Source organism: Pseudonaja textilis, chromosome 3, assembly GCF_049901715.1.
Source record: "Pseudonaja textilis isolate UNSWEBS1 chromosome 3, rPseTex1.2, whole genome shotgun sequence".
NCBI classification, from domain to species: domain Eukaryota; kingdom Metazoa; phylum Chordata; class Lepidosauria; order Squamata; family Elapidae; genus Pseudonaja; species Pseudonaja textilis.
The window spans coordinates 115891384-115918222 of NC_141992.1; the positions used below are offsets into that span (position 1 = coordinate 115891384).

General features: G+C 37.0%; 1 protein-coding gene across 1 annotated transcript; it reads right to left on the reverse strand.

Annotated features, from left to right (window-relative positions):
* Positions 1-682: 682 nt before the first annotated feature.
* Positions 683-24569, reverse strand: LOC113436475 (sodium-dependent neutral amino acid transporter B(0)AT3-like). Its single transcript, XM_087930392.1, has 11 exons — positions 24416-24569; positions 19250-19390; positions 15628-15756; positions 9145-9326; positions 8597-8707; positions 7437-7549; positions 6808-6948; positions 4487-4557; positions 3136-3295; positions 1580-1740; positions 683-861 (listed from the first exon to the last, which is right to left on the reverse strand). The coding sequence occupies exons 1-11, from the start codon at positions 24567-24569 to the stop codon at positions 683-685; spliced, it is 1542 nt and encodes a 513-aa protein (XP_087786518.1).
* Between the last annotated feature and the right edge of the window lie 2270 nt (positions 24570-26839).

Genomic DNA, 26839 nt, shown 5'->3' on the forward strand with positions numbered 1-26839 from the left:
TAATCCACATCAAAGTGACTGATGTACTGTAGGTCTGGCTAGATTGCCATTTAAAATTCCGTTCCAATTCATGTTCTTCTTTCTGCAAATAATAGATATGTTCCCTGAATATAGGGAAGATAGTTTGGGCAAAAATTCAGACTCTAATTTTACCAAGAAGGGAAGTTTACAAGATGAGTATTTCCATTCTCCCAAACTGCAGCACAAAAAGGACACATGAAACTACACTAGATCATTTGGCCGTGCCCAGAAAGTAGATAACAAAAATTAACTTGTCACCCATTGATCCATTTCTATCCAAGTGGTCATTTTAAGAATTGGCTGTGTATATTGGCTGTGTATATATTTACTTGATTATTATTATTTTACTCTTCCCTATCGTTTTTATTATACTTTTTCTTTTGTAAATCCAGGGTTCTGATCGTCTTCTCAGTTAAAAACGTGGGGAAATGTTTAAAACAATTTCTTTAAAACTTTTAGCATTACAGAATCTAATACTGTATAAAGGGTATTTATTTGAAATACTTTTATGACTTTCCCTAAGAATTCTACAGATGTTTATAGAGGCAAGGTGTACTCTTAATTTTCATAGATTGCCCCAGAATACTTCTTTTTCCTCTGGATAATCTGAACTTCTGGTTTACTATGGATCACTGGAACTGACTGATAGAATCCCAGAGCATCAGTTGCCTTCGGTGCTTTCACATTGATGAAGGACTTGTTTCTTCTTCCTTTTCAGCAATACTTCTTTAAAATGGTAAATAGCACCAGTTGGAATAAATATGCATGGTAGGACCACAAGCGAGGCACCAATGAATAAAACCGAGCGTGGATAAAATTTGGACTCTTTCAAAGGAAACCCTTCCTGTGAGATAACATTGCATAAAATTAAAACTAAAAATTAATAACTAAAAACACAAAATTAAAAATTAAAAAATAGGAGTACATGGGGGTCTACGCAGAGGTCGACAATCCTTCCAAAGGATGAGCCTTACTTTTCCTGCAAGGAGATCTTCACTTATATTGTTCTTCATCTCTGTTTTTACCAAGACATGGAATAATGAATAGCAAGAGGCAACTTGCTCTTCAAATGTAGAAGGTATGCTACTCTTATTTTAATGTGATAAATGCACACATACTTGCTATCCGAGCCCATATACAGAAGGCATTCTCAACTGGTATCCCATAAAAATAAGCACAGCCCCCAGCCAATGGAAGGCAAATATGTGACACATACCTTTGTTATACGTTATTTCTTCATCTGCTTCCAGACTATAATAATGATCTCCAAGCAGCTTACAAACAACCACCCTACCTAAAAATTCTAGAAGATAAACTATAATGAAAGCAACATAGCAAAAAAGAAATCTATTGCCAATTGGATATACATATCTTGTAACTGGTTAGCCTTTCATCTAGAGCTAACTTTTTTAAAATCTGAGTTGGCTGATTAAATTTGATTTTTAAGCACTGTATTGTTCATGGGGGGGGGGGGTGCTTATGCAATACGATGGTGTTGACTCAGTCCTTGTTTTTGTTGCATAAAAATAAATGGTAGAAATTAAGTAACAAGTTTAACATACATAGCTTGGATTCCATGCAGTGTAGGTTGATGGCCGCTGAACAGCTAGATAGCTCAAAAGGATTGAAAGCATTAGCAGAGGACTGATAAACTGCCAGGATGCTTTCCAGTAGAAATGTACTGGCCTTCCAGTCATCCATTCCATGTTATCACAGAACCTATGGCCAAATTGGTTTATAGTCACTGACAATTCAATTCACAATGGAATATCTGAATTTGCAATATAGCAATTTTAAGTAATCACTTTATTTTGCAATAAGAGGAATGTAGCCTTTAGGCACCTATTACAATGTCATTACAAAGCTAGTCTTGGATTATACCTCCAAGTATTTTAGTTTCAAGATATCTTGATGGAAATCATTTTATGCAAAGGTGAAGGCTGAACAACCGAATCTTAATGGCAGACTTGCTTTTTTAATCAATGGCTGATGTGCGGGGGGGGGAACCACTTCTCAAGAATCCTAGCAATGAATAGAGTGATGCATTTTACAAAGATTGGGTGCTCCCACCACATTTTCCTACAAGTAGATATAGATATGTAAGAAGAAGTGTGCATGTGTGTATATATTTTAAAAGCTTCATAGCCCTAACTTCAGACGATGACCCGCATGAATTTAAATTCGGTTGTATTGCAGGTTAGACGCAAAACTTCAAAACTAATGTTATTTAATTGGAGAAACTTGTCTTTTCTTAGAGGAATCATGTTGCATACAATACAAATAAGGGAAATGCTCCTTAGAGCATTATTTTACAGAAGACTATTATAGACCATGGGTGTCAAACTCACAGCGTCACATTGCCATCATGTGATATTTCATGACATTTCATGACGTTTCCCCCCTTTGTGGAGCTGGGGTGGCCATGGGCCCGCATATGATGCATCCGGCCCACGACCGCCAGTTTGATACCCCTGCTATAGACAAAGGGAACTTAAAATATTACTCCCTACTGGCTGGAGTTGTCTGCCTTGAACTTTTGATGATGTCACTTCTTGACTAAAGTCTATTGATTAAGGAACAGACAGAATTTCTAGAATGAAAAGCTGGGGTCTTAATTCACTGTAAGTGTGAAAATGTTTTGCTTTATTAAAGTGATGAACAGTACAATGCACTAGGTGGTTGCAAGGCAACACCTTTACTTCAAATGCTTCCATTCTCTAACTAATCATAAGAGAGCCATCTATTCTTAAGCCTTTCCTTTGCCTAAGGACAGGATGCTAATGATGATTTACCATATGCCTGGATCTGAACTTCACCAAGATCATGTATACAGACCTCTGAATACAATAAAAGTTTATTCAACTAAAACAAGTATAATCCTAGCAGAATGCTTTTGTTAAATACTTATTTACTAGATGTTTACCCTGCCTTTCATTTAGGAACTCAAGGTAAAATGTTTCTTGCTCTTACTTTCCCTAAAATTCCTTTAAAGTTGGTTGAGCTGAGAGAGGATGACCCAGTGAAGTTCTCTGGCTGAGGTCTTCCCACTCTTACATTCCACATTGTCTCAGTTGAAGAACTTACTAAGAAGTAGACATACAAGAACCTCGTTACCTTTTCAGTCCATAAACATATACAACACCGTACAGTTCAAATAAAGAAATGATCAGCAATGGTATGCTTCCTCCGTAGTTATCAAACACTTCAATCCAGTAGCTTCCTGATCGTGTGGTAAAAAGGAGACCCAACAAAAAGGAGGCAAAGCATATTATACCTAATGAAGACAAAGTTTAGTAGTTGTGTGTGAATGAAAATGCAAAAAGAGAGCAATTATGACTCAACCAGTTAAATATTCCCAAGTTTTCCACATGGATAATACCAGATGTCAAACTTGCTTCTCACTTGCATGGAAATTGCTAATTCTGCCTTCCAGTTAACCAAACTTGAGATAAAACTACCCTGTTTCTCCAACAATACGGCTTCCCCCAATAGGAAGTCCCAGCATGTTTTATAGGCATGAAATGAAATTAAGCCCCTCCCCCCAAATTAAGGCCTATATTAAAACATGCGAAATGGGGGGGAATGGTGGGGGGGCTTGCTGTTAGGAAGTACTTTTGTTGCACACCCGGATATGGTGCTGCCTGCATTGACCCCGATACGAAGTGCCCCACCAATGCCGAGGTCAACATCCAAGCTGTCGCTGCCCGCCTGCCCAAAGATGCAAGGGGGGTGGAATTAAGTCACCCCTGAAAAGATGACCTAACCATTTTTGGGGGTCTTAAAAAAAAATAAGACCCGGCCTTATTATATGAGAAACACGGTAATCAGTTGGCTGGGTAAGTACATGCTCACCCACATGGCCCTAATCCTGTAAGATAATTTAGAGGCTGCTTTTTTTGTTGTTATGATACTGAGATACCCCAATTGAGGTTCTTCAGACTGAAGATAATTATTAATACTAACAAAATGAATATTAGCTTATCAAAAGCTTCTACCTAAACACACAAGAGAGAGTTTCTCTGTGTGTATATGTATGTGTGTGTCTGTGTCTATAAAAAACAGATATATAGGCAGACCCATATGGGAACCAGTTTGATGTATTTAAGATATCAGACTAGAAATCAGGAGCTTTTGAGTTTTACTCCCGCCTCAGGCGCAAAGCTAGCAGGATACCTTTGGCCAGTCACACCCTCTCAGACCTAGGAAGGAGGCAGCAGCAAACCATTACTGAAATGAGAACCCATGTATTATAGGAAATTTAAAGAAAAAAAATAAGGGTAAAAATAGCAGAAGCAGCATAAAAGAGACACATGCAAAACTTTCTTTACTTAGGAAACAGAAATAAAAGACAGAATAAATAAAAATAGAAATAAGAGAATTAAAATAATAGAAGTTGATAACAGTACTTGTGAAAAAAAAATTAAACACTCAATATAGTAATTAGATATGAATACTGCCCACTAACCCCACTCTCCACCAAAAACACAGTTTGGGGCTGTATATTTTCTAAATCCTGGGAAGTATAATGATTGCTTCCTGTTCCAGGTACACACAGTTTAAAAAGGTTTCACACAGAAAGAAGGAAGGAAGGAAGGAAGGAAGGAAGGAAGGAAGGAAGGAAGGAAGGAAGGAAGGAAGGAAGGAAGGAAGGAAGGAAGGAAGGAAGGAAGGAAGGAAGGAAATCTGATTATATTTAATTTTATAATAGTTCCATTTAGCTGAATATTTCCAGAAAAGAATGCTGAAAATTAATTTTTCATAGTCCAAGTTTCATGTGAAGTGGAGGCAAAAATATATTTGTTTGGTCAAGAAATGGTTCATGTGCCACATTTGTGCTCTGGAACCAATTTTTTTTGGAGTGGCCAATTCTTCTTAATGTAATGTGACTCTAGCATGGCTGTCCCATTTGCTTATGTAACAACCAAGTACTTGGTCTATTTGAGCTGCATTCCAAGCAGCACAGCCACTTTAGATCTCCACTGATATGCCAGTTGTACTTGATGTCCTGGAAGTGTGTTTTGGTTAGCCGGATGGCTGAGGAGAGCAAAGACTCAGATGAGGGGCCAGGACCATTAGGGAGTGGACTGCTGCCTTCAGAGATAGTGGGGGCTGGCAGCCACGATGAGGAGGTTCCCGAGGAGCCTATGACAAGTGTATGTGCGCGCGCAGGACTGCTCATAGGAAAGAACAGCTGCAGCAGCATGGGTGACTCTGGAGAAAGTCTGCAAGGTAATTGCCTCTCCTTCAAGGAGATAAAAGCCAACTGTGAATCAGACGTTCTTTGTAGGAAGCAAAAACGTTTTGAAACTCCAGCCTTGTGGACATTGCAGAATCTTAGTTGGTATTTGAAGACTCTTATGTTCTGAAATATTTCTATCTGTGATTCTTTGCAGCCTCACACAGTTTTGGTGAGGCTTGTGTTTATCAAAGTTAATTAGTTTGCAGCAGCCTTTTAAGCAGGGATTCGTAAGAATCATTAAAAAGTTTCTGTTCCCTTTAGTTTGTGTTTGTTTTATTGGAAAAGGGTTTGAGTGGAACAGTGTTTCAACATCAGTTATATGTTTTTGGTTGTTTCTTTCATGTGTGCAGCATTGGCAACAGGTACTGAGGAGTATACATTGTCATCATGTAAAAACATCATGTAAAGATTTCTTTAAAATAGTACGTGATAAGTTAAATTAGAGATTATTTTCACAATTACCAGGCAAAAGTGTCCAGGAAACAAAATCTTTATTGTTCAGTGAATAGAATTAGGATTAAAAAGTAGTCTTGACAAGGTAGAGGACATTTGCCCAACTAAGCAATATCCAATTTATTTATTCCATGGAAGTCTGATACATTGGATTAGAAATCCTAGTCAATGTAATCTAGATTAGTAAACAGAAAGGGGTTTTACAACAGGTTAAGAGAGACAAAATGACAGGAAATTATTTAGAGGAAGAAGAGGAGGAAGGTGAGTTATATCAGCCACATTAACCAGAAGGTAAACTGGCAAGGCACCTTTTTAATAGACTCTAATATCACCTTAGCTCAGGGATATCAAAGACAAGGCATCACGGCGGCATCACGTGATGTATCAGGTCTTTCCCCCCTTTGCTAAACCGGGCAAGGACGGGGCCAGCATGTGACGCATTCAGCCCACTGATCTACCAGCTCCAGTCTTATTTGGACAGAGATAACTTGCCTTCAATTAGCCAACATGTCTCTCTTGCATTTCAGCAACACACAGCATGATAAACTCAACCAAAACTGCTATTAACTATCATTGATAAATCTGAAAAAAAAGCCCTCTTTGTTTAATTTTACACACTTTGTATGCTTTAGCTTGTCGTTATTTGGTTGATTAAACAAGCAAGAAACAAAAAGAATTAGTCTCAAGATATTATTTCAGGGAGGAAAACAACCCTGTTGTCTCAAATCAGTAGTCCCAATAAGATGAATGTACTGTTTGTGATCAAATGTAACAAAAGCAAAGTCAGGTCAAAGACAATAAATAAAGTTAAAAATTTTACTATTCCTTCGCCCACAGGCAACCAAGTCAGTTTTGGTTTGACCAGTCAGAAAATCAGAAAGATAATAACATCTTCTGGAGAATGTTTTAATTTACCAGGAATTAAAAATATTGGAATGTACTATTATATAATTTATAATATGAGTTCCTCTAGGTTAGTATTCAATTGTTTCATTCTGTAGCACTCCTCAAAGTAGTTAAATCATAATGGAGGCCAACAAAATAATATGGAATGCAAAGCAAAATTAAAATGTTAAATTATTTTACTAGCTTACCTATCCAAACAGTCCCCATAGTTTATTGTTGCTTTGAACCCAAGAATTGAAAAAATGGTAATTGAGGTATATATATATAGATATATAGATGTTAAACAGTCCACTGTGGCTATTATGACAGAATCTTTTTCACAGTCATTTCTAGAAAAAAGAAAAGAAAAAATAATAAATCGGATTAAACAGGCAATACTACATATGAAAATTGTAAATTGTGTCAGAACTCTCATCACTGGTCTAATTTTAAATGTGAACTAATATATCCTTAAGGTTATGATACACTTCATAGATGTAGCCGATGAACTTTTACATTTTATTTTATTAGGCCAATCAACTCAGGTAATTATATTAGTTAGCAGGATCAGGAAATCACGAAAAATGTTAGAGCTGTAGGCTAGATTGAGAAGTAAAGAAAAAAAAATAGAATGATGATAGAAGATACTAGCAAAATAAGATGACTTTACACTAAACGTACAGGTTGCCATAAAGAAGTAAGAAAAGCTAACTTTGTTTAAATTCTTTCTTTTCACTTAGGAGTGATTAAAATGATTTTGACTTTACTGACATAAACAACATTCCCATATGTTGAACACTGGATTAAGGTGTATAAAATTAGACTACATTACACCTACTTTTGTGGATTGTAGCTTGAATATGCTATATGTCCTCCAAACACTAAAGAAAGGGAGGAGAAACTCTGGGTGGCTGCATCAAGCCATGTACGTGGATTTTTTAGGACTGTGAACTATTAAAAACACTAAAAATAAAAATGAAGTAAAAAAAATACAGTGAACCCCATTAGCTGTCATCTTTATGTTATGTCCCTGACCAGCATTTTGTGCATTTATAAGAGATTACAAGATTCAAGTTAAATCACAAATGTTTCTAAAATCAAGAAAAGAAATTGTTTACTATAATGCTATAAATACAACACCCCCAATTTAAAGATACTTATAAAAGTAAAACCTTAAATATTAGTTTATACAACTTATTTATGAATAAATTTAGTAAAAACATGCGTATTAAGTGTTCTATATACACTGTATATAGTATATGTAGGTGTAGGTCTCTCTCTTTCTAACATTGTTAAGGTGTAAATTGGTGAAATCCTTAGAATTAAAGGACTAATTCTTCTGTAAGGTAACAGCAGTTGAAAAAAATAATTACAACTTTCCTAATGATATTAGGGATCTGGTGCACAACTAGGAAGCAAATGACTAAATGAAGAGTTATAAAGGTAGGTAACAGGTTGTTTTAGAACTCATATAAAATCTGGTGCTGGAGTGTGAAATTATGGCCCTGCATAGGCTATTGGATTATACTTTCTATTATTTCTGATGATTGATCATACCAGTTGTGATCAATGAGGCCTTGAATTCAACCATATCTAGAGCATCACTCACTGTTAAGTGCTACTTCCAATCCATGTGCCTGGTTAACCATTAGTTAATGTTAGTAACACTAATAAATTCCCAGATTCTCTAAATAAAGTATAATAAGCAAAGAAATTATAAAATTGATTACATAATCCAGCACTTATAGATGTTGTCTGAGATACATAGGATCACATTCCTAGAGCTCCGTGTAGGTGTCAGAGTTTCTGACTACCCCACAAATACTTCCCACCCCTCTATGCATGGCTTCTAGCAGCTTCAGTGGGTAAAAATTATGAATAACTCTTTTCTGAAACTGAATGCAATGGTTAGAGAACTAGAAGTTTAGATCAGGCTCAATAAAATAATTAACTCTTAAGAATAGCTAGAAATTCAATGGGAAATTGGAATATACTTGCATCAGGAATGAAGAAATAAAATAGCCCTTGAATAGCTCCTGGGAGAGTCAGTGCATAAATAGGGAATGCAGTTAAAGTTACATATAGAAAAGAGATTGAAATATAAATTGCCTGCAAAGAGAGGAAAAGCAGAAGGAAATCATTCAAATGGATCATCATTATGAACGTCCTAGTTAATGTTCCCATCACAGTCCAGTCCAGCCATGTTATTCACACCGTGGACCAACTTTCTGCCAACACACAAATCAAACTGCCAAAATCTGGATGATATCCCACTGAACTTTTTAACAGCAAAATAATGAAGTGCTGTGTACCAATAAATGGAATGCTGGGGCAATTAACATGCGCTGCAGGGGATCTACCATTTCCCTCTTCCCTTCTGGGGGAAATCAGAATCTTCTAAGTTACATCCCTATATAATTATTGCAGTGGATGAATTGGGGTATGTGACTGACCATGCCTGAGAAAGAACTTATGCAGGGTCAGGACCAGTTAGTATTTGGCTGGTTGGCTAATCAAAAACTATCCGGGAAAAAGACACTCCTCACCTTTCCAGTTGATTCAATTCCTTGAACTGTACAGAGGTACACGATGATCCAGGAACTGGCCAAAGATACAACCAACCACCAAAGAACAGGGCCAGTCTGTGTGATGTCCATGCTGATGTTCAGTGTGTATCTGTACCAAAAGTAATTGGATTCAGAGCTATGATCACATTCTTTGATGAGGTCTAAAATAAGAGACACGTGAAACAGTGTCTTAGAGGTACTAATCATTCACATTGTTTCATGAATTCAAAGAGAAAGTGCTTAAAGTTTTTTTCAATGCAGACAGAAGATAATACTTCATATTTTTGAATGCCTCCTCTAAGTTAAGAAGAGTTAAGTTAACTAAATTCCTTACATATTAGTTATAAGGTTACACCACATATATATAATATTAGTCACATATTAATTATAAACAGCATGCCAACAGCAACAACTAAGTAATGTGAATGAAACGTTTAGAATTAGAAACATTTAAAAGTGACGTTTTGAATTCAAAATGTCCCATTACCGGTCCTCAAAAACAAGTTTCACATTTACAACAGGCTGTTTCTATCATCTTGGAAATTTGTGCCATGCTTAAAATACTGTTTCAAGCTCCAAAACCAAAATGGTCGAAAGAAACCATTTGTAATTAAAAGCAACTGCTTCCCTTCAAATGGTTTGAATTCATGATGTTTTGTAAACCCTCATTAGTCTCATGCCAAGCAGAACCTCTCTCCAGCATTCTTTTCTACAATGCAGTTCGCTTCTTGTTATTAGAACTAGTGTTGCTGTTTTTAAAGATGTTGGAGCTGCATTTTATCATAACTTCCTAAGTACTATCGTATATTTCCTGTGACAAACATGTTTTCCAGTGATCAAACGGCAAATCTCAAAACCCAGACAGGCACAATAATGGGATGTGAGAATGATCTTGAGTAACATGAGAAAGAGATGCAACAAAGAAACAGGTAAGATAAATCTGAGTCCAGATTTATTTATTTAAATCTAGTTTGAGGAAACATCTCAAACTTGACTTTCCCTGTGTTTTTTTTTTTGTTTTTTTGTTTTTTTTGTAGATAAAGGCTGGTTTGGGGAGGGAGCATTTTAAGATTTGGAAGATTCTGTTACTGTAACTCTGTAATAAAAGTAGTTTTAATATCCATAGCTTTTGGTTTCCAAGCTTGGTCTACCTCAAAGTTAGGTACAGGTACTTTTAGCATTGTTTCTTCTTTTTCCCCCTATTCTAAAGAACTTCTTCAGTGCATCAGCACTTCAAACCTGTTTTGTCAACAACATGACTGATATAGGAAAGGATATATCTTTTTCTTGTTGCTTGAATCATAATCATTTCACAGCCAATGTAGGACAAAGGCAGTCTGAAAATGGTAAATGAACCACCTTAGCCAATTGTCTCCCATGAGTCCCATCTGCAATTTATGGCTTGCTATTTTATTAGTATCTAAAAGTTTATTATTTGTTTGAACAAGGACAAGAGAGATCAGAATAAACATTTATGATTGGGCTAAGATTATCATAGCAATAAAAAAGTGTGCGTGGGAGGGGGGAAATCCAGATTAATATTAAGATGAAAAAGGAGAAAGGCATCCTTAGTGAATATATGATTTCAAAAAAGTGAAGTTTTGTTTTCTTAGCCTCAAGAATGATAGACTTACAGTAGATGGACAGTGTGCTGGAGGAGGCTAATCTTAGGGAGAAAGAGGACAACAAATTTAAATAAGGTTATGAAGGAGAATGACTTTTCAATGACAGCAAAAATCAGAATAGTTAAGCAATGGTCTGTCTAAGGATAATGTATGGTGGTGAAAGCTGGACATATAGAAAGAATGGGGCAAAGAAGATAAACATCCTCAATATAGAAATGGTTGCTAAGAGTGATGCCACTGCCTACAAGAGAAGCATATCAGCTAGTCCTAGATCAAATGAAGGCTGACTGTTCAATATGGTCAGCAAGTAGAACTCATGTGCTTTGCATGTGTGATGCAAATGGATGATGGACTAAACAATTATTAGGTTGGCAAGGTTGAGGGAAGTAAAAGACAATGGATAAAGTGAATGGAAGGATCAAACAACTTTTTGGAATGTCCTTTGAAGTAGTATGAGTTCTTATCAAGAACAGGTTTAACATATCCACAGTTATTTAAAAAGGAACACATTATTAGATATGAAGAAATTTTAAATGAAAAGGGTGAACTCAAAACAAAGCAAGAATTAGAGTTACAAGGGATAAATATAAATTAATATTTGTATTTTGCAAATACATACAAGGTATGAAAAAGACATTAAGATGGCTGGGTTTTAAAAGGAATGGACTGAATTGGATAAAATCCTAACAGGCACTGAAAAGAAGTTGATCAAAAACTACATGCTTATTTATTAGGAGTGAAATTAGAGGAAGAACAAGTAAAAGAATAAATGATTGTGTGGGGGAAAAACTTTGGATATGGAATAGACTTGGATAAATGGCAGATATTATGGTCTAGAAACTATAAATTAACTAAGTCAGTGGCCTATAAAGAGAATTTGTATAAGATGTTTTAAAGTGGCATCTACCCCCAACGACAATTGCCAAGATGTTTAAAGATAAGTCGGTGAAGTACTGGAAATGTCAGAAGTCACCGGGATCATACTACCATAGGTGGTGGACATGCACAGAAGCCAAAAAGTATTGGACTAGAATACACATGTGGCTGAAGAAAATGATAAAACAGACTATAGACTTAAAACCAGAGACATTTCTATTGGGAATTTTGCCTGAGGGTTACAATAAAGAATTAATGTATTTGATTATCAATGTATTAACAGCAGCTAGGGTTGTATTTGCACAAAATTGATATTTTGTTCATAGATTCTATTTAATTGACAAAAAAAAAAACATGGGCATGAATCTTTGCCTTCCTTTATAATCTTCTGCAACATTGCAGAGACAATCAGTACTGTAGGATTCCATGCCTACTGCTCAGTTTTGTCTACGAGTGCATTCTTCTGATCTGGAAATAAACATACTTCAATTCACAGGTCAAAAGACATATAGAAAAGTGACTGTGAGAACATTAATTTATCTCAAATCTCTCATAAAACGTGCTTCAATCAGTGACTTTGTATATGCCAAGGAAGCAAAAGGACACATTTACCACCGTATTACCTATGTGACAAATTTATAGCTTAATTATCTCTAGAGAAGCTATAATCTTATGCATTCCTACCTGAGAATAAAACACTTTTAATCTAGGGAGATTTACACTTGAGCTAAAATGCAAAACAGCCATTATTTACTGAGGTATGTGGAGATGTATGCAAATGATGCCCTTGTTACAGGTTGCATGAGTGCAGGGGGATGCTATCCACTTTAATTTTGGAGCAAATTGGAATATATGGCTCTTTAAACCTTCCTTAGAGTAGATGGGGCTGTAAAAGATCTCTCACCCGAATTTGAATATAAAGAAGTCAGCTTAAAGAAATAATTTGAAGCATGTCTTCTTCAGCTGGATCTGTATGAAAACTATCCTTTTAGGGCTTGAAAGATGTGATGTGTACCAAAGGAAAAAGTAAGAGCAAAAAATAATTCATTGTGCATTGTGGGACACCTCAACTATGACCCTATTTCTATTTCTGTTCTAGGATGGTATCTAGGATGCTCAATTGTATGGATCTAAGACAACTTGCCCCAACCAGCTCACCTCAGCCAACTTGCCACAAGACAACTTCTGCAGCTACTTCGCTATAGGACAACTCACCATGGGACAATTCAGTGGGGGATAACTCAAGAGAGGACAAGTGAATTGCATCAGGCCTAGTTGCCAGAATTCCAGCAATCACTCTAATTAAATCATAGTCTTACCTTACATTTGAACTTTCTCAAGTTAGAAATCACTGAGGCTGGAGTCAGCCAGAGCATGGAGTCTTGGCAGCCCATCAGCCAAGCTGTGAACAAGCTTGGCATGCCTGGGTAGTCTCTGCATGGATCCAGGCTGAGGGCACATTGAATCTGCATGAGGAGGCCTGCAACTGCTGCTTCTTTCTGGGACGCCTGCTGTGAGGGCCAGCCACTCTGCTGACATTCGGGTAGCGCTCCTTCACCTCTAGGGTCACCAAATACACAGGGCTAGAAGAGGAAGTGGTGAGCTCAAGGCTCTTCAATGGCTTCGTTTTAAAGGGGGTTGCAGATTTCTACCAGGCTATTTACTTGCCAGAAAATTCCTAATTGGTCCAGTGGTATTTTCCCAGCCAGTCAAGGAAGGATACCTTGGGGATTCCTAGGACCGGGCTGTTTGCTCCGTCATAAGGAGTACAGGGATGTCAGCAGAGCAGCTAGTCATCTCAGCAGACATGCCAGGAAGAAGTGGCAATGGCGGGCTTCCTCTTGTGGATGCACTGCTTCCTCAGTCTGGATCCATACAAGGACTATCCAGGCATGCTGTGCTTGATCCAAAGCTTGGCCAATGGTCCCACTAAGGCTCTACACTCTGGCTCACCCAAGCCTTGAGGATTTCTTACTTGACAAAATTCAAACCTAAAGCCAGACAAGGCCTGCTGCAATTCACTTGTCCTCTGTTGAGTTATCCTGTGTTGAATTGTTGCACAGCAAGTTAGCTGAGCTAGCTGCAGTGAATTGGCCAGGATGAGATGGTCAGGGTGAGTTGGCTTTGGTGAATTGTACCACTCCATCAATTTCTATAAAGGCAAAGTCTTTACTACTTCTGATCAGCATCTTTTCCTTGTCCAAATTTTACATAGGCAAGACAAGAGCTATCCATAAAGTGTGCAGAGAAAAGCTATTTAAAGTCCATTGTGACAGAACATGAAGAAAAACTGAAGTCTTTGAGCCACCATCTTCTTTTGAGTGATAAATGACATTTGTTGAGGATCTGAGGCCTTGGTTGGAAGTCTGCATTAGGAGTCCTTGAGCTTTTCAGATAGTGGACAGACTTGCCAAATTTTGAGATCTTATCACCTAGTCATATTCTTAAAAGATGGCTGCCCCAAAGTGGACTCAACATACCAATTTGGCAAAAGACCAATTACCAAAAATTGCCTCCCTTCTCCCAATATAATACCTACCTACCATCTTGATCCAAGAGTGTCCACAGGAAAGGTATACAAAAAAGTCAGGAGAGCAGTTACAATATGTGATTGAAACCCTGTCCCTCTTTATGTGCATCACAATACACACCCCAAAAAGGCTAGGGCTTTGTTTGCATAATCATCTTGTCCTTTTTGACTTAACCCCCCCCCCGCAAAAAAACCCTGCTTTTCTTTTTTCTTTTTCTTTTCTGGGAAGCCAGGCTCAATTCTAAACAAACTGTAGGTGGTGGGTACCATTTTAACTTTCAAAATATCCTCTATGGTTTATGATGGATCTAAAAGCATTTGGGAGTAATAGAAAAATGCGGGAAGCTTTTTGCTGCTGTTTGCTAACTTGCTGCTTTAATTTCTCATTCAATTTAATTTTTAAATCAAGTGGGACATGGACAGCCCAACAGGCACTAAGGAAATATTGCTGATTACATTGATCAGCGTACTATGCTGGGTACTAATGCTACAGAGTCAGCAAACTTTGTAGCAAATAATTATAGCTATTAGGCAAAATTAAGTACATTTGATTAAGCTAATCACATACGGTACACAAACTGTTGTTATCAGGAGTCATCCCCCCCTTTTTTAAAACTTATCCAAGACACAATCTGCTCCCCAACACCACCTCTCCCTCATAGACATGTGTTTTCTCTTATACGCTCTAGTAAGAATTTGTTTTCATTATGGAGTGAGGCAATGGTGATAGGATTTGTCTATACTAGTGGTTTTGGGTGTCCCTCCAAAACACTCCCCCCAAAGCAATTAATCCAGGCTGTGTGGGAACAGAAGGCTGCACTGCCCACATGCCCCCCCCCACCCGCTTGCCCCCACCCTTCAGCTGAGTGCAAACCTTATCTTGAGTAGAGCCACATGAGCTGGAACTGGAAGGTAAGACCAATGGCAGGGGAGGGAAATCTGCCCCAGGGTGGCTTGCTGATGTTGGTGGGAAAATCGGTCCCATATTCCAGAGTTGCGGTAATCACAAGACTGGCCCTTTGGTCATTCTGGAGCAACTGCTCCTCCACCCGGGTGCACCAGCCTGCCATGGACAGGAGAAGCTGCTCCAGGATGATCAAAGGGCCAGTCCTGTGACTACTGCAGCTCTGGAATATGGGACCAACTTTCCTTCCAACTCTTTCAAAGAACCCTTTGAAAGCCACCGTCAGTCAAAATTCATATTAGTGATCCGCAGGATTTGAAATTATGAGTTTGGTGGTCCTTGAGGTGCAAACGGTTGGTGAACCCTGGTCTATACAGCTGTGCCAGTACAAGACAAGAGAAGACAAGTGCAGGACTCCTTCAGATATGGCAAGTTATGGGATTGATGTCAAGGATACATGTAACATGTCTCACCTGCTAATGAATGGAAACAATTAAAATATACAGAAAATACACCCACCCATTTGCTGGCCTCATTCAGGCAGATGCTCCAAGGCAAGGGTTCTTTGAAAGAGTTTCCCAGGTACCACAACACCCAGGCAATAATCATATTATAATACTTGCCTACTATGAATGATATCATCATGCAAGCGTAGCCTATGGAACAAGCAAGCATAGAGAAAAGGAAATCTACAGCAGCACCAACAAATGAGAATTGGGGGGAAATCTAAATGCATGTTGCAAAAGTCTAATTCATAATCCTGTTCCCAACAAAGAGATTTAGAACTGTAATATAATAAGTGTATATGAGCTTAATGTGTAGAAATAAATTGTGCATTCCCTACTCAAGTGAAAGGAGAGGAAAACGTCCGGTGATTTTAGCTTTTGTCAAAGTATCACTGCTTTTAAGATCAGAGGTGTCTCTTTCTAATCAAGGATGTTATTGAGAAATTGGTTTTGATCTGCCATGCCCAGTCAGGTATGGTCAACGTGGGAATCAGGAAAGCAGGATGCACTTGTAAAAGGGTATGTTATAAATGACAAGTACAGCATTAAAGAAAGATTTGCAGGAGTGGCAGAGCTGTCACAGGTATTTTTTTCCTCACCTGATTTCTAGGCACACATAATGCTATTAATGGGCTCAGTGCAAGCAACTTAGTTTAAGTCATCATACACAATTCCTGCTTGATGATTGATGGATTAAGCTTCAAGGCCTCCCAATAACTATAGTTCCCTGGCTGGCACAAAAATGTATCAAAATATTTTATTAAAAGGTTTTTTTAAATGTAATAGTAGACAACATAACAATGGGGTTTAAAAAATTAAGAGCAGTAGCAGTAATGATGACAATTAATATTGTATATAATTACAATAATAAAAATAGTATTGTAACAGTGAAGTTTTAGCAACACTGCAAGGGTTTTTCTAATGTTTGGAAACAAAAAAGATGCTAAGAAAATCACAATGTCCACCCAAGTACATTAATTTAAGAAAGTATTGCTTGGGTGTGCATTGCCCTCCCCACCCCCTCTATTTCTCTCTCTCTCTTTCTCTCCAACTTTTCATGATTTCTGCAAATCATTTTTCTTAATTTTGTGACATCATTTTTATTTTTAATGCTTCCCCTAGTATGCTATTTTAATTGTGTTAGGATGCAGAATTGAAAAAATTAGGGAACTGCAAATATTGAATGATAACAAAGTATTAGTTCTCATATTTGCTGACAAATGTGAAAATAGTTTTCACAATCAGTAAATACTGAATGCTCGGTAAAGTTGAAGTAAAATTGAGATTAACAAAAAGTGTGGGGGACTTCCGGTTTGAGCTTCTTCGGCTATAAACTGAAATCTGTGATTGTGCGTGGTTTTGATCTGTGCTCGCCGCCAGAACGCCCCGAGCCAGCTGGATTCGGGGCTAAGCCACCCCGTAGAGGTGGTAAAGAGGGGGGAGACTGCCAGCAGGGTCGAGGAGAGCCACATCTCCCCTCCCCAGCTGGCCATTACTCCCTTTCCGGAAGGCAGTTGCAGTGTTGGTCAGAAATGGCCACCTCAAAGAAGAATTTGACCGGAAAAGAATGTGCAGGAGGAAGATAAGAAGAGAAAGTTTTGGTTGACCGGGTTGAACTGAAAAAGCAACAACATAAGGTACCCTGGAATTTGAATTATAAAGAATAACATTGTTCCCAAAGAAGATTTTGAAGTGGCGAAGGAGAGAGGGAAGGGAAAGGATTTGGCTTTTTTTTCTTTCCTTCCTCATATTGACAGCTAAGAGATTTAAGTAAGAAACTGACAAAAATCCACTTTGACATTAATAGGTATTTAAGCAAAAAATAAAATTTCAAAGGGATAATAAAGACGTTTGGATATTCAAAAACCTTTAAAAGAAGGAAAGGAGAGAAAAGGAAAAAATAAAAGGGCAAGATCTGGAAAAATGGAGGAGACTGCCTGGAAGTAAAAGGAATTTACAGCAAGACTTCAAAAAGATTCCTAAAAGATACATTCTAACTGAAACTTTGTAACAAGATAATAGAACCCCAGGAAAAGAAAGTGGAAAAAGAAGCAAGAAGAAACAGCTTTGGATTATTTGGATTACTTGGTGATTTTTGAATTGTTGGCTATTGGATTTAAATGACTAAAATCAATCGGGTGGTTGTTTAAAAGTGTTTAAAATGGCATCACTCTTGGAAGAACTGAAAATGGAACTTAAAAAACAGAAAGAAGATGCACAAGAAGGAAGAGGCTTTTTTGGCTTCGTATTTCAATTTTTAGAAATAAAGATCTCAAACTATGAGAAACAACAAGAAATGCTTGTAGAACAAGAAGGGCAGGACAAAGAAGAAGTCATCTTTAATGACCAAGTAATTTTAAGTGGTGGGGGGGGAAGAAAGCAGAGAAAGAGAGTGAAAAGTTTAAGATTTGAAAAGCAACAGCAAAAAATAGTTGGAAAAGTGATTACAATACTAGGAAGAAACAGAAGAGAGGATTACAAAAGAGAGAATTAGAATTAGAGAGACAAGGGGTCAAAAAGGAGAGGGAGAAGAAGATGGGGAAGAAGGAAAGGAAAAGAAGTTATAAAGGACAGAAACAAGATATAGAGAAACAGAGAAAATGTACAAGGATTAAAAGTATAAGCCTATTTAGAAGACATAGATATAAATGGGTGAAATTTAATTGAAAGAGGGATTCTGCAAGGGTACATAAGATAGTATTGTTATATTAGAAATAGAAATAAACTTAGAAAATATGAAACAAGTGTGATTAAAATGATAGATAAAATACTTACTGTAATGTAATATTTGTTAATAAATAAATGAAATAAAGAGAATGAGAGAATGAAATTGAAAGGATGGGAACATTTTAATTATTATTAATGATTTATAAAAATTAAGTGAAGAGAAACATGAAAGAAATATGGGGGAAAATTATGGAAATATTATAAGTGTTCCTAAGGAAGTATGATATTCAATTGAAAAGAAATTGTTCAATGAGAAAAGAAAATATGAAATTGAAACAGGACAGACAAAAGTACAAATATAATGATTAGAAAGACATCAAAACTTAGAAAAAGATATATAATTGAATTTAGATAGGTATGAGATAATTAAAAACAAAGTTGAGACAACTAAGGGAAGGGAAAAATTATGGAGAAAATGTTAAAATAGTAATAAGCTATGGAATAGAACACAAAGATGAATATGAAATTGAGTTTGTGACTGTATGGAGAAGTGATAACCTGGGATCATGCTATTCTCAAAAAAAGATGTTTATTTGTACTATGTTTTGTGAAAGCCCAAATAAAATTTATATTAAAAAAAGTGTGGAACACACTGCTATTTATTAGAAAGGAAATTTCTTCACTTTAAAAGCCATAGGACTTCATAAAGCATCCATTTCTATCAATGGGTAAGCAAGTTAAATATTATTTTTCTCTTAATTTGTAAATTGTTATAGTTCTGGATTCTTAAGAAGTCCCTAAGTATGTGGACAATGTGGTCTTAATTTTGGATGCTTTCATTTCAAAATCCACTGGCACTCACAATATTTGAGTTTGCTATTGTAGGGAATTTTGTATGATAACATCTCTTCTTTCCCATGTGTGAAGCCCAGGCATTTGTAGGAATGTGCAATACCAAAAACAAGCCATAACCTACCAATTCCTCCTAGATAGGGTGAAATATGACTCCAGACTCCAATGCTGCCTTTCCTCAAGAACTGTCCAATAGCTAGTTCAAGATGAAATATTGGGATTCCTTCAAACACCAGAGCAATGGCATAGGGAATCAAGAATGCACCTAAAAGTAGATCAGCCAAACACAAATAAGCAACAGCTTTGTCTACTTTCACTTTTTTATTAATATGTTTTGTTGTACTGCTTGTAGTATCTCAATATACAAACCTGTATAGTTTAGCATGGTATTTAGTATATGGTATAGTATCAATCTCCCATCTCTCTCTTATTAAAAAATACACCAGAATTATCAGAAAAGCTCTCTTCTTTTTTTCCCCTGTTATTAGGCAATAAACCCAACACCACATATATTGTAGCTATTACTTGTTTTTTGAATGATGGATTTTGAATTGTCCCTGTCACACATACCCTTGCTTTAAGATACGTATATAGTCAATTTTGATAAAGAGAGAATGGCTACATCATTTTCATATAAAAGAATATATTTGGGACAATTCTCAAAAAAATGGTGGCACAAAGTCCAGATTGGCAAAAACCTCAACTATATCATTAATGTAAAGATTGAACTGCAAGAGGACAAGTATATGTCCTTCCTTTACTCCTTTATAGGTGGGGAAATGCCCAATTAAGTCCCCATTGCTATTACCCTTTATGTGTGTGATAATGTGTTGTACATATTTTTTAAAATCTGATTAATTTTGAGGTGAAGCAATCAACTGTTGAGGCTGCTAATTTTCCCCAGAGTTCTTCCTCAGTGTACGGAATCAAATGCTGTTTTTAATCCTGAAAAGGCAACATAGAGAGGCACACAGTATAGTGCACACCTTAAAATAATTTCACTGTATTAAGATTCAAAGCATACAAGTGCATGAGCATTTGTCTTTTTCTTTTGCAAAAATGAAAAAAGTCCTTCAACTGGAAAAAAAAATAAATCACTGAATGCATTCAGTCATTCAATCCAGAATGTAAAGCCAAATCAATCAGTAACCATGGATGATGAACATATTCTCATGGAAATCTAATTCAAGTCAGGCAGTGAAAGCAGCAAATGCTCACAAATGACGAATTTTACATGTGGGTTATTCAGTAACAGTAAAAAATGTTAAATGCTAGGTACAGTTGAATTAACATTCTGTTAATTGGGATTAACAGAAAATGTGGAACAGACTGCTATTTGTTAGGAAGGAAATAGCAAAAATGTTTCCCATTTCAGTCCAAAGGTCTTGTGACTTGGGCCCTATAAAGTTCGTTATTGCTGCAAGTTAAAATTCCTGTTTACCATACCATATTTTACTTTAAAAAAAAAAAAAAAACCTAGCATGGCATATATTTAGTTTCTTCTTCCTGTAAGATGGAGAAAACGTTGAGAAACAGCTATTGCTGTGATTCATATGTTCATTTTTATGCCTTAGAAATTGATTGATTGATTATGTACCGTTAAATTGTTTTTTATTCTTAGTGACTTACTCTTCCTATCTTGCTTCTTCATAGTCCATATAAATCATATGTTCTATTGCTTAAATAATAAAAAAGTGTGCGGTTCAGTGTTAAGACCATAGAATGGAGACCAAGGAGAGAATGACAGCTATCCTCCCTTCAGAGTGTGAGTAGAATGGTGTGAAAGGGTATGTGGACACAATAAACAAAGCCATTTATTGTTAATGCTGATATTAATCTAAAAGATTATAATCCTTTTAGCCTAAAAAGTAACAAGAGATCATTCCACTAAGTTTATCAAAAGCATTCTGGTGTAAGGGTCATATTGCTCATTTTATCATCCCTTCTATTGGATAACCAAATATATATAAGTGGTTGCCTTGTTTCTCAGAGCTCTTTTGCCGTATTTTAAATGAAGGCCTCAGTGATCCCTGAAATTGATTGCATAACAATAAAAATATACTTTATCGCAACTGTCTCCAAACAGCTTGGTTTCTTATTTAAACCAAGCATTATTCTCACAACACCACCAATGATTGTACAGTTTTTTGAGGTTCCTGTATATAGTCCTTTATACATTGCTGAAACTCTGGACTGAAGATACATCCATTTTCTAATTTCAGGAATAATGCTAGTCCTTGCAGAAATGTTCTCTTTCATAATCTTATAGAACCCCCCTTTTGTACAAGGAATTCACATAAAGGATACTGTTCCTTCAATCTAGACTGATACATGTCTGGTATCAGTGATTTCATGCAAATAACGCAAGAACCTTTTCAGAGAACATTTGTTAAATTTTATATGAACTTAAAGATCCAATCCTAGTTTGACCAAAAAAAGCTAGGCTGCAAAAATCCAAATGAGCAGAACATGGCAGCAAAAAATAATTGGAAAATGCTAGCTTTGCTACCCTGTTATGATCATCTAGATTTTTGCAGATTTGGTGGCCCTACTAAATATTTCTTTTTTTTTTCATTTTAGAAGTGTGTGCAGTTTAAATTTCTGTTATGCTTTAATGATTTCTACAAACTGCCCTGAATTTAAAAATCACATTTCTGCTGCCAGAAATAAATATCACATTTTTAAAGTTACAGAATCAGAATAGCGCTATCAACTCTGCAGAATTCCAAACAACATCCAGATGGTATCAAAGAGATATAGAAAATCATCTGGATAGCTTTAAGGTTATTTTAACAATAAATCCTCAGTTGAAGAAACCAAAATCTATTTCTCCAAAGAACCCAAAATAGTTTTAGATTTATTTTTGGAGTGTACACTTCACTCAATTTCATTTATGATCAATAGATTTATTTTAAATACCATAGTACATAACTGGTATATATATTTTTAAAAAGAGCAAAGATGTTTCTACTATATACTATTTTGAAGTCAAATGAGTTCTAGCAGGAATTGAGAGAAACTGAGTTTTTACTACTGCCCAAGGAATCCTTAATCCTGGAAGATAAGGCATCCCCTAAAACTCTTCTATTGAGACCTTTATGACTCCAGATGCTGCCTGGAACATTAAGAGACATGAAAAGCTACTTTCTGGGAAGATAAGATTGCTCGGGAAATGGAGACTACTGAAGAATAAAAAAGAATGATAACTGTCTTTGCTGACGCTACTGACACATGAACATATTAAAAGATAAGAGCAGAACAGTGGAAGTGCAGACAGAACTTTATAACCTTGCTGAAAATCAGATGAAGCTTTGATTTTCACATAAGGACTGGTCAGCCTCTATGAGAGATCGAAGCCACTGCAAGACAGAAAAGAATCATCTTTATTTTCCCAGGAGGAATTTGTGGGGAAAGGCCAGAATTAAAGAGTGTGAGAATATTTTGAAACTTTACAATTGCCCTGTTTGAGTTCTACCTGAGATCTGTAATAAAAGAAGGCTTAGAGAATATTACCAAAATCAGCAGCGGAAATGGTGATGGTTCAGCATATCATCCATGCTAATTTCATGCTCTTTGAGATTTTTTTTTTAATTATTAAGGTACACCAGCTAGCAAAAGGATTTACTTGTGAAGATAATTGCACTATTATATTTCAAGTCTTGGCTTAATAAATTGTCTAATGTCATATTAGAGTACAATAAATCCACCCATATCCATGAGTTGATTGTGGAGACATCATAGATGCCATTAGCACATGGCTCACATTGACTCTCATAAGCCATCCTCAGCACAAATATAGAATGACCCCCCATTTTCCTATTTTATACCCAAGACCCCTTAGCTAGCTTTTTCCAGAAGACCAAATATTCCAATAGATTACTTTGCCCCAATTCTAAATAAAAATCTGGCCTTTAAAGCCTGTCTCAGTTTAAAGATAGCTTCTAATGTGTAAGTTAGAATTCTCATAGGTCACAGTCCCTTCCCCAACACACTGACCTGAGTGGATGCTGTACTTAGAAAAACTAGATTAAATCTACATTTAACTTGCTCACTAGTAGTAACAGCTAGCAGGTAAACCCTCTCATCTTTAATCAAGTCATAGAAAAATCTTACCTGTGAATCTCTCTGATATTTAGCAGAAATACCCAACAGAGAGGGATGAAATAAGTACCACCCTGTATCTGATCAAAGGAAAAGGAGTAGAACAGGGGCATCAAACTCGCATCATCATGGCGGCATCATGTGATGCATCAGGACATTTTCCCCCCTTTGCTAAACCGTGTGTGTGAGAGAGAGAGAAAGAGAGAGAGACCAGTGTGTGATGCATCCGGCCTGTGAGCCGGGAATTTGACAAACCTGGACTACAAGCAGTGCTGGCCATTGGAATTGGGATGCCTCCACTTTTCTCCAGCTGCCTGTCCTCTACGGGGACATCCCTCATCCTCTATAAAAATCCTAACATTCACACAAAGAAAATAGGGAATATGTACAAATTCCGAGGAAACAGTAGATAACCTCCACTCCTTTAACCTTAAACTATCACTGTTGACCTCACCTCATTCCTAAGAGGTCTGTAAGGGACGTGCATAAGTGCACTATCGTGCCAACCGTCTCTGTCCTATTGTCCCCATTTATTCATACCTGTTTCCTGTGTTCTTACTCATGTTTATGCTCATACCTATTAGCGATTGACAAATAAAATAATAAAATAAAATAAAATAAAATAAAATAAAATAAAATAAAATAAAATAAAATGAAATGAAATAAAATAAAATAAAATAAAATAAAATAAAATAAAATAAAATAAAATAAAATAAAATAAAATAAAATAAAATAAAATAAAATAAAATAATAAATAAATAAATGTAGCCAGTTCCCAGCTGGTTGAAGCCAATGTCAAATCAAAGGGAGAACAGAGAATAGATTACTACTTACTACTGTGGTGTCTTCGGACACTTCCACTTTTTTAATCTTACTAATAATTAGACTACTACAATTTCCCTTCCTTAAATAAACCTTTCTTTCATTAATTTTCCCTCTCTTTGTTAACATGAAATCAGGTGCTTATTGATAGTTATACCTTGCATTCTTAGCTGACTGGTCTCCAATGCCTTTTAACCTTGGAAACCACAAAAGATTATAAGATTTCAGAGACTGGTTTTCAGTTCCATTATTATAATCCATTGGACTAAAATAATGGATTTGGCTTTTTTAGTGAAGAAGCTTGAAGGACATATGTAGACATAATGGAAGAATAAGTGGGACTATCTTAGGTCTAATTTTCTCTTACCTCCGCCATAAATATGGCACAAATAGGGAAAACGCCATAAATTTCCAAAGCCTACAGCAAATCCAATGCAGCTTAAAAGGTATTGGGTTTTATTTTCCCAATGTGGCCTTTTGTCATCTTCAGTGATTATACCCTCAAAAGACACCTTTGACATCTTCACTGCCTTATTTTTCCTTTATCACCTCTTTCTCTGAGGTAAATAGCAGCATAATCTTTGAACCTGATTATTTGCCTGACAGATTCTGAACAATGGATGTGGAACTTTCCATCTCTGACATCACACCAAAGGAATCTAAGAATACTTAGCAACTTATGTACACACAGAACATTAGAAATGTTTGGGCACATAAAGATAATGAAAGCTTCTGTTCTCTTTTTTAAGGATCACTTTAAGCTTATTAGGTGACAAATTGATTTATGTGGACCAGTGATGGGATTCAAAAAATTTTACTACCGATTCTATGGACGTGGCTTGGTGGGCATGGCTTGGTGGGAGTGGCAGGGGAAGGATACTGCAAAATCTCCATTCCCTCCCCACCTCACTAACCTGCTTTCCAGCTTTGTTCTCCTATCCAGGGCAACAAAAGAAGACCCAGCCAATCAGCTGGGACTCGGGAGGCAGAGAATAGAAGGGGCGGGGCCAGTCAGAGGTGGTATTTGCTGGTTCTCTGAACTACTCAAAATTTCCACTACCAGTTCTCCAGAACTGGTCAGAACCTGTTGAACCTCTGATGTGGACTATGCATAGTCCTCATAAATCAACTGAACCTAATGTGATAAGTTTAAATATGTTTAGATGTTGCAGGAATGACCTTAGGTAGTTCTTTGTGGAAAAAAACCAATATAAATGTGGATAATCTTGCAGAATATCAAAAGTGTGATGTCATAAACTTATTCCATATTAAAATGTGGCAAAGACTTTTGGTTGTTTTGAATAATAGCTTCCAAATCTAAATGAAATCTACAAATCCACTGCAATCATAGGTCCAACTCATGGAAGTTAAAGAAGTTATAGTTAGCATAGAGACACAAGCAATTCAAACACGGGCCTGGCAAAGAGAAGACTACCTCCACAATGTATGTTTTCATTTGCTTACTTTGGGCGCATCTTGAACTAGAGTCTAGAGTTTGTTCAGCAGTTTTTTTTTCAGCTGAAATAGACAAAGCTGTTCCTGAATTTTTCACAACATTTTTTAAAAAGAAGAATAAAACATTGATTGGCCAGTCACAACTGATGTTAATAGGGGACAAGAGGTCCAGTCCTCAGCCACCATTTGTGGATGCCACAGGGCTTGGTACTTTCTCCGCTCCTTTTTAATATCTACACGAAACCATTGGGTGAGATCATCCAACACCAGGAAATGAGATATCATTGATAGGTACACAGCTCTACATCTCCATCCCTGGTGATCCAAGCAATGCTGTGACTGCCCTTTCTCAGTGCGTGTGTCAACTCATAAAACCTTTTGTATACAAATTTTATAGTTGTCAACAGAAAGAAGCGGGGGAGTTTTAAAGAGCAGGCAGGAATGTGGAATTGAAAATACATTCCATTCATATTTTCCTCAAAGACTGATTAGCTCAGTGGTTGCCAGCCAGTGGCCAGGGACCACTGGTGGTCCACGAGAAAATTTTGGTGGTCCACAAAAGAGAAATGTCACCCCCAAAGCAATTAATCCAGGCTGCTTCTTTCCACTTCTTTCTTCTTCTGCTTTTGGCTGCACGCAAGGAAAACAGCAAAAGTCTCTCTTTCTCTCCCTCAAACTCTGCCAGAAATGAGTCTTTGGGACCCTGCAAGGCCTCTTGCTCCAAGAGGCATGACAAGTCTCACAAAGACTCATTTCTGGTGGAGTTTGGGGGAGAGAAAGAAAGACTTCTGCTGCTTCTGCTGCTTTCCTTGCATGAAGCCAAAAGTCTTTCTCTCTCTCGCTTTCTCTCTCTCTCTCTTCCCCTGAGAACAGAGCTGGAGACAATATCCTGCAATCTCAAATGAAGAATGTTCAATAGGTAGGAAAACAGGGTGGGGAATTTTCCTGCAGACTTTTGGGGGGATTTTCCCAGGGTCTCTGGTCTGTGGGATTTCAAATTATGAATTTGGTGGTCCCTCAGGCCCAAAAGGTTGGCGAGCCCTGGATTAGATGACTGAAGCATCTGCCATGCAAAAATCTAATTGGAGAGCATGATTGATGACTCTTGGCTATGGACGTGTTTCATTGGATGATACACCCAGGGGGGGTGGGGGGTGGGAAAGGAGGGTCAAGGGTGACAATGAATTATGTATCTCAGACTTGGCTATGCTGGAATGTTAACTTCTAATAAATCCTCTTTAGTTTTGGGAGTGTGGCTCGAGGCTCATGATATAATTGGAGTAACTGCCGGAATCCTGACAGATAGCCAACTCTCATAATTAATCACTGGGGTGCC

Bases quoted from the DNA above. Each gene is read 5' to 3' on its own strand.
- LOC113436475 (XM_087930392.1), bottom strand. From the start codon at position 24,569: ATGTCAAAGGTGTCTTTTGAGGGTATAATCACTGAAGATGACAAAAGG. The intron at 9,327-15,627 runs GCAAATGGGTGG...CTCTTATTTTAG, and splicing joins CATCTGCCTGAATGAGGCCA to ACCTCATCAAAGAATGTGAT. The intron at 1,741-3,135 runs GTAACGAGGTTC...ATTTGGCCATAG, and splicing joins TATGTTTATGGACTGAAAAG to GTTCTGTGATAACATGGAAT.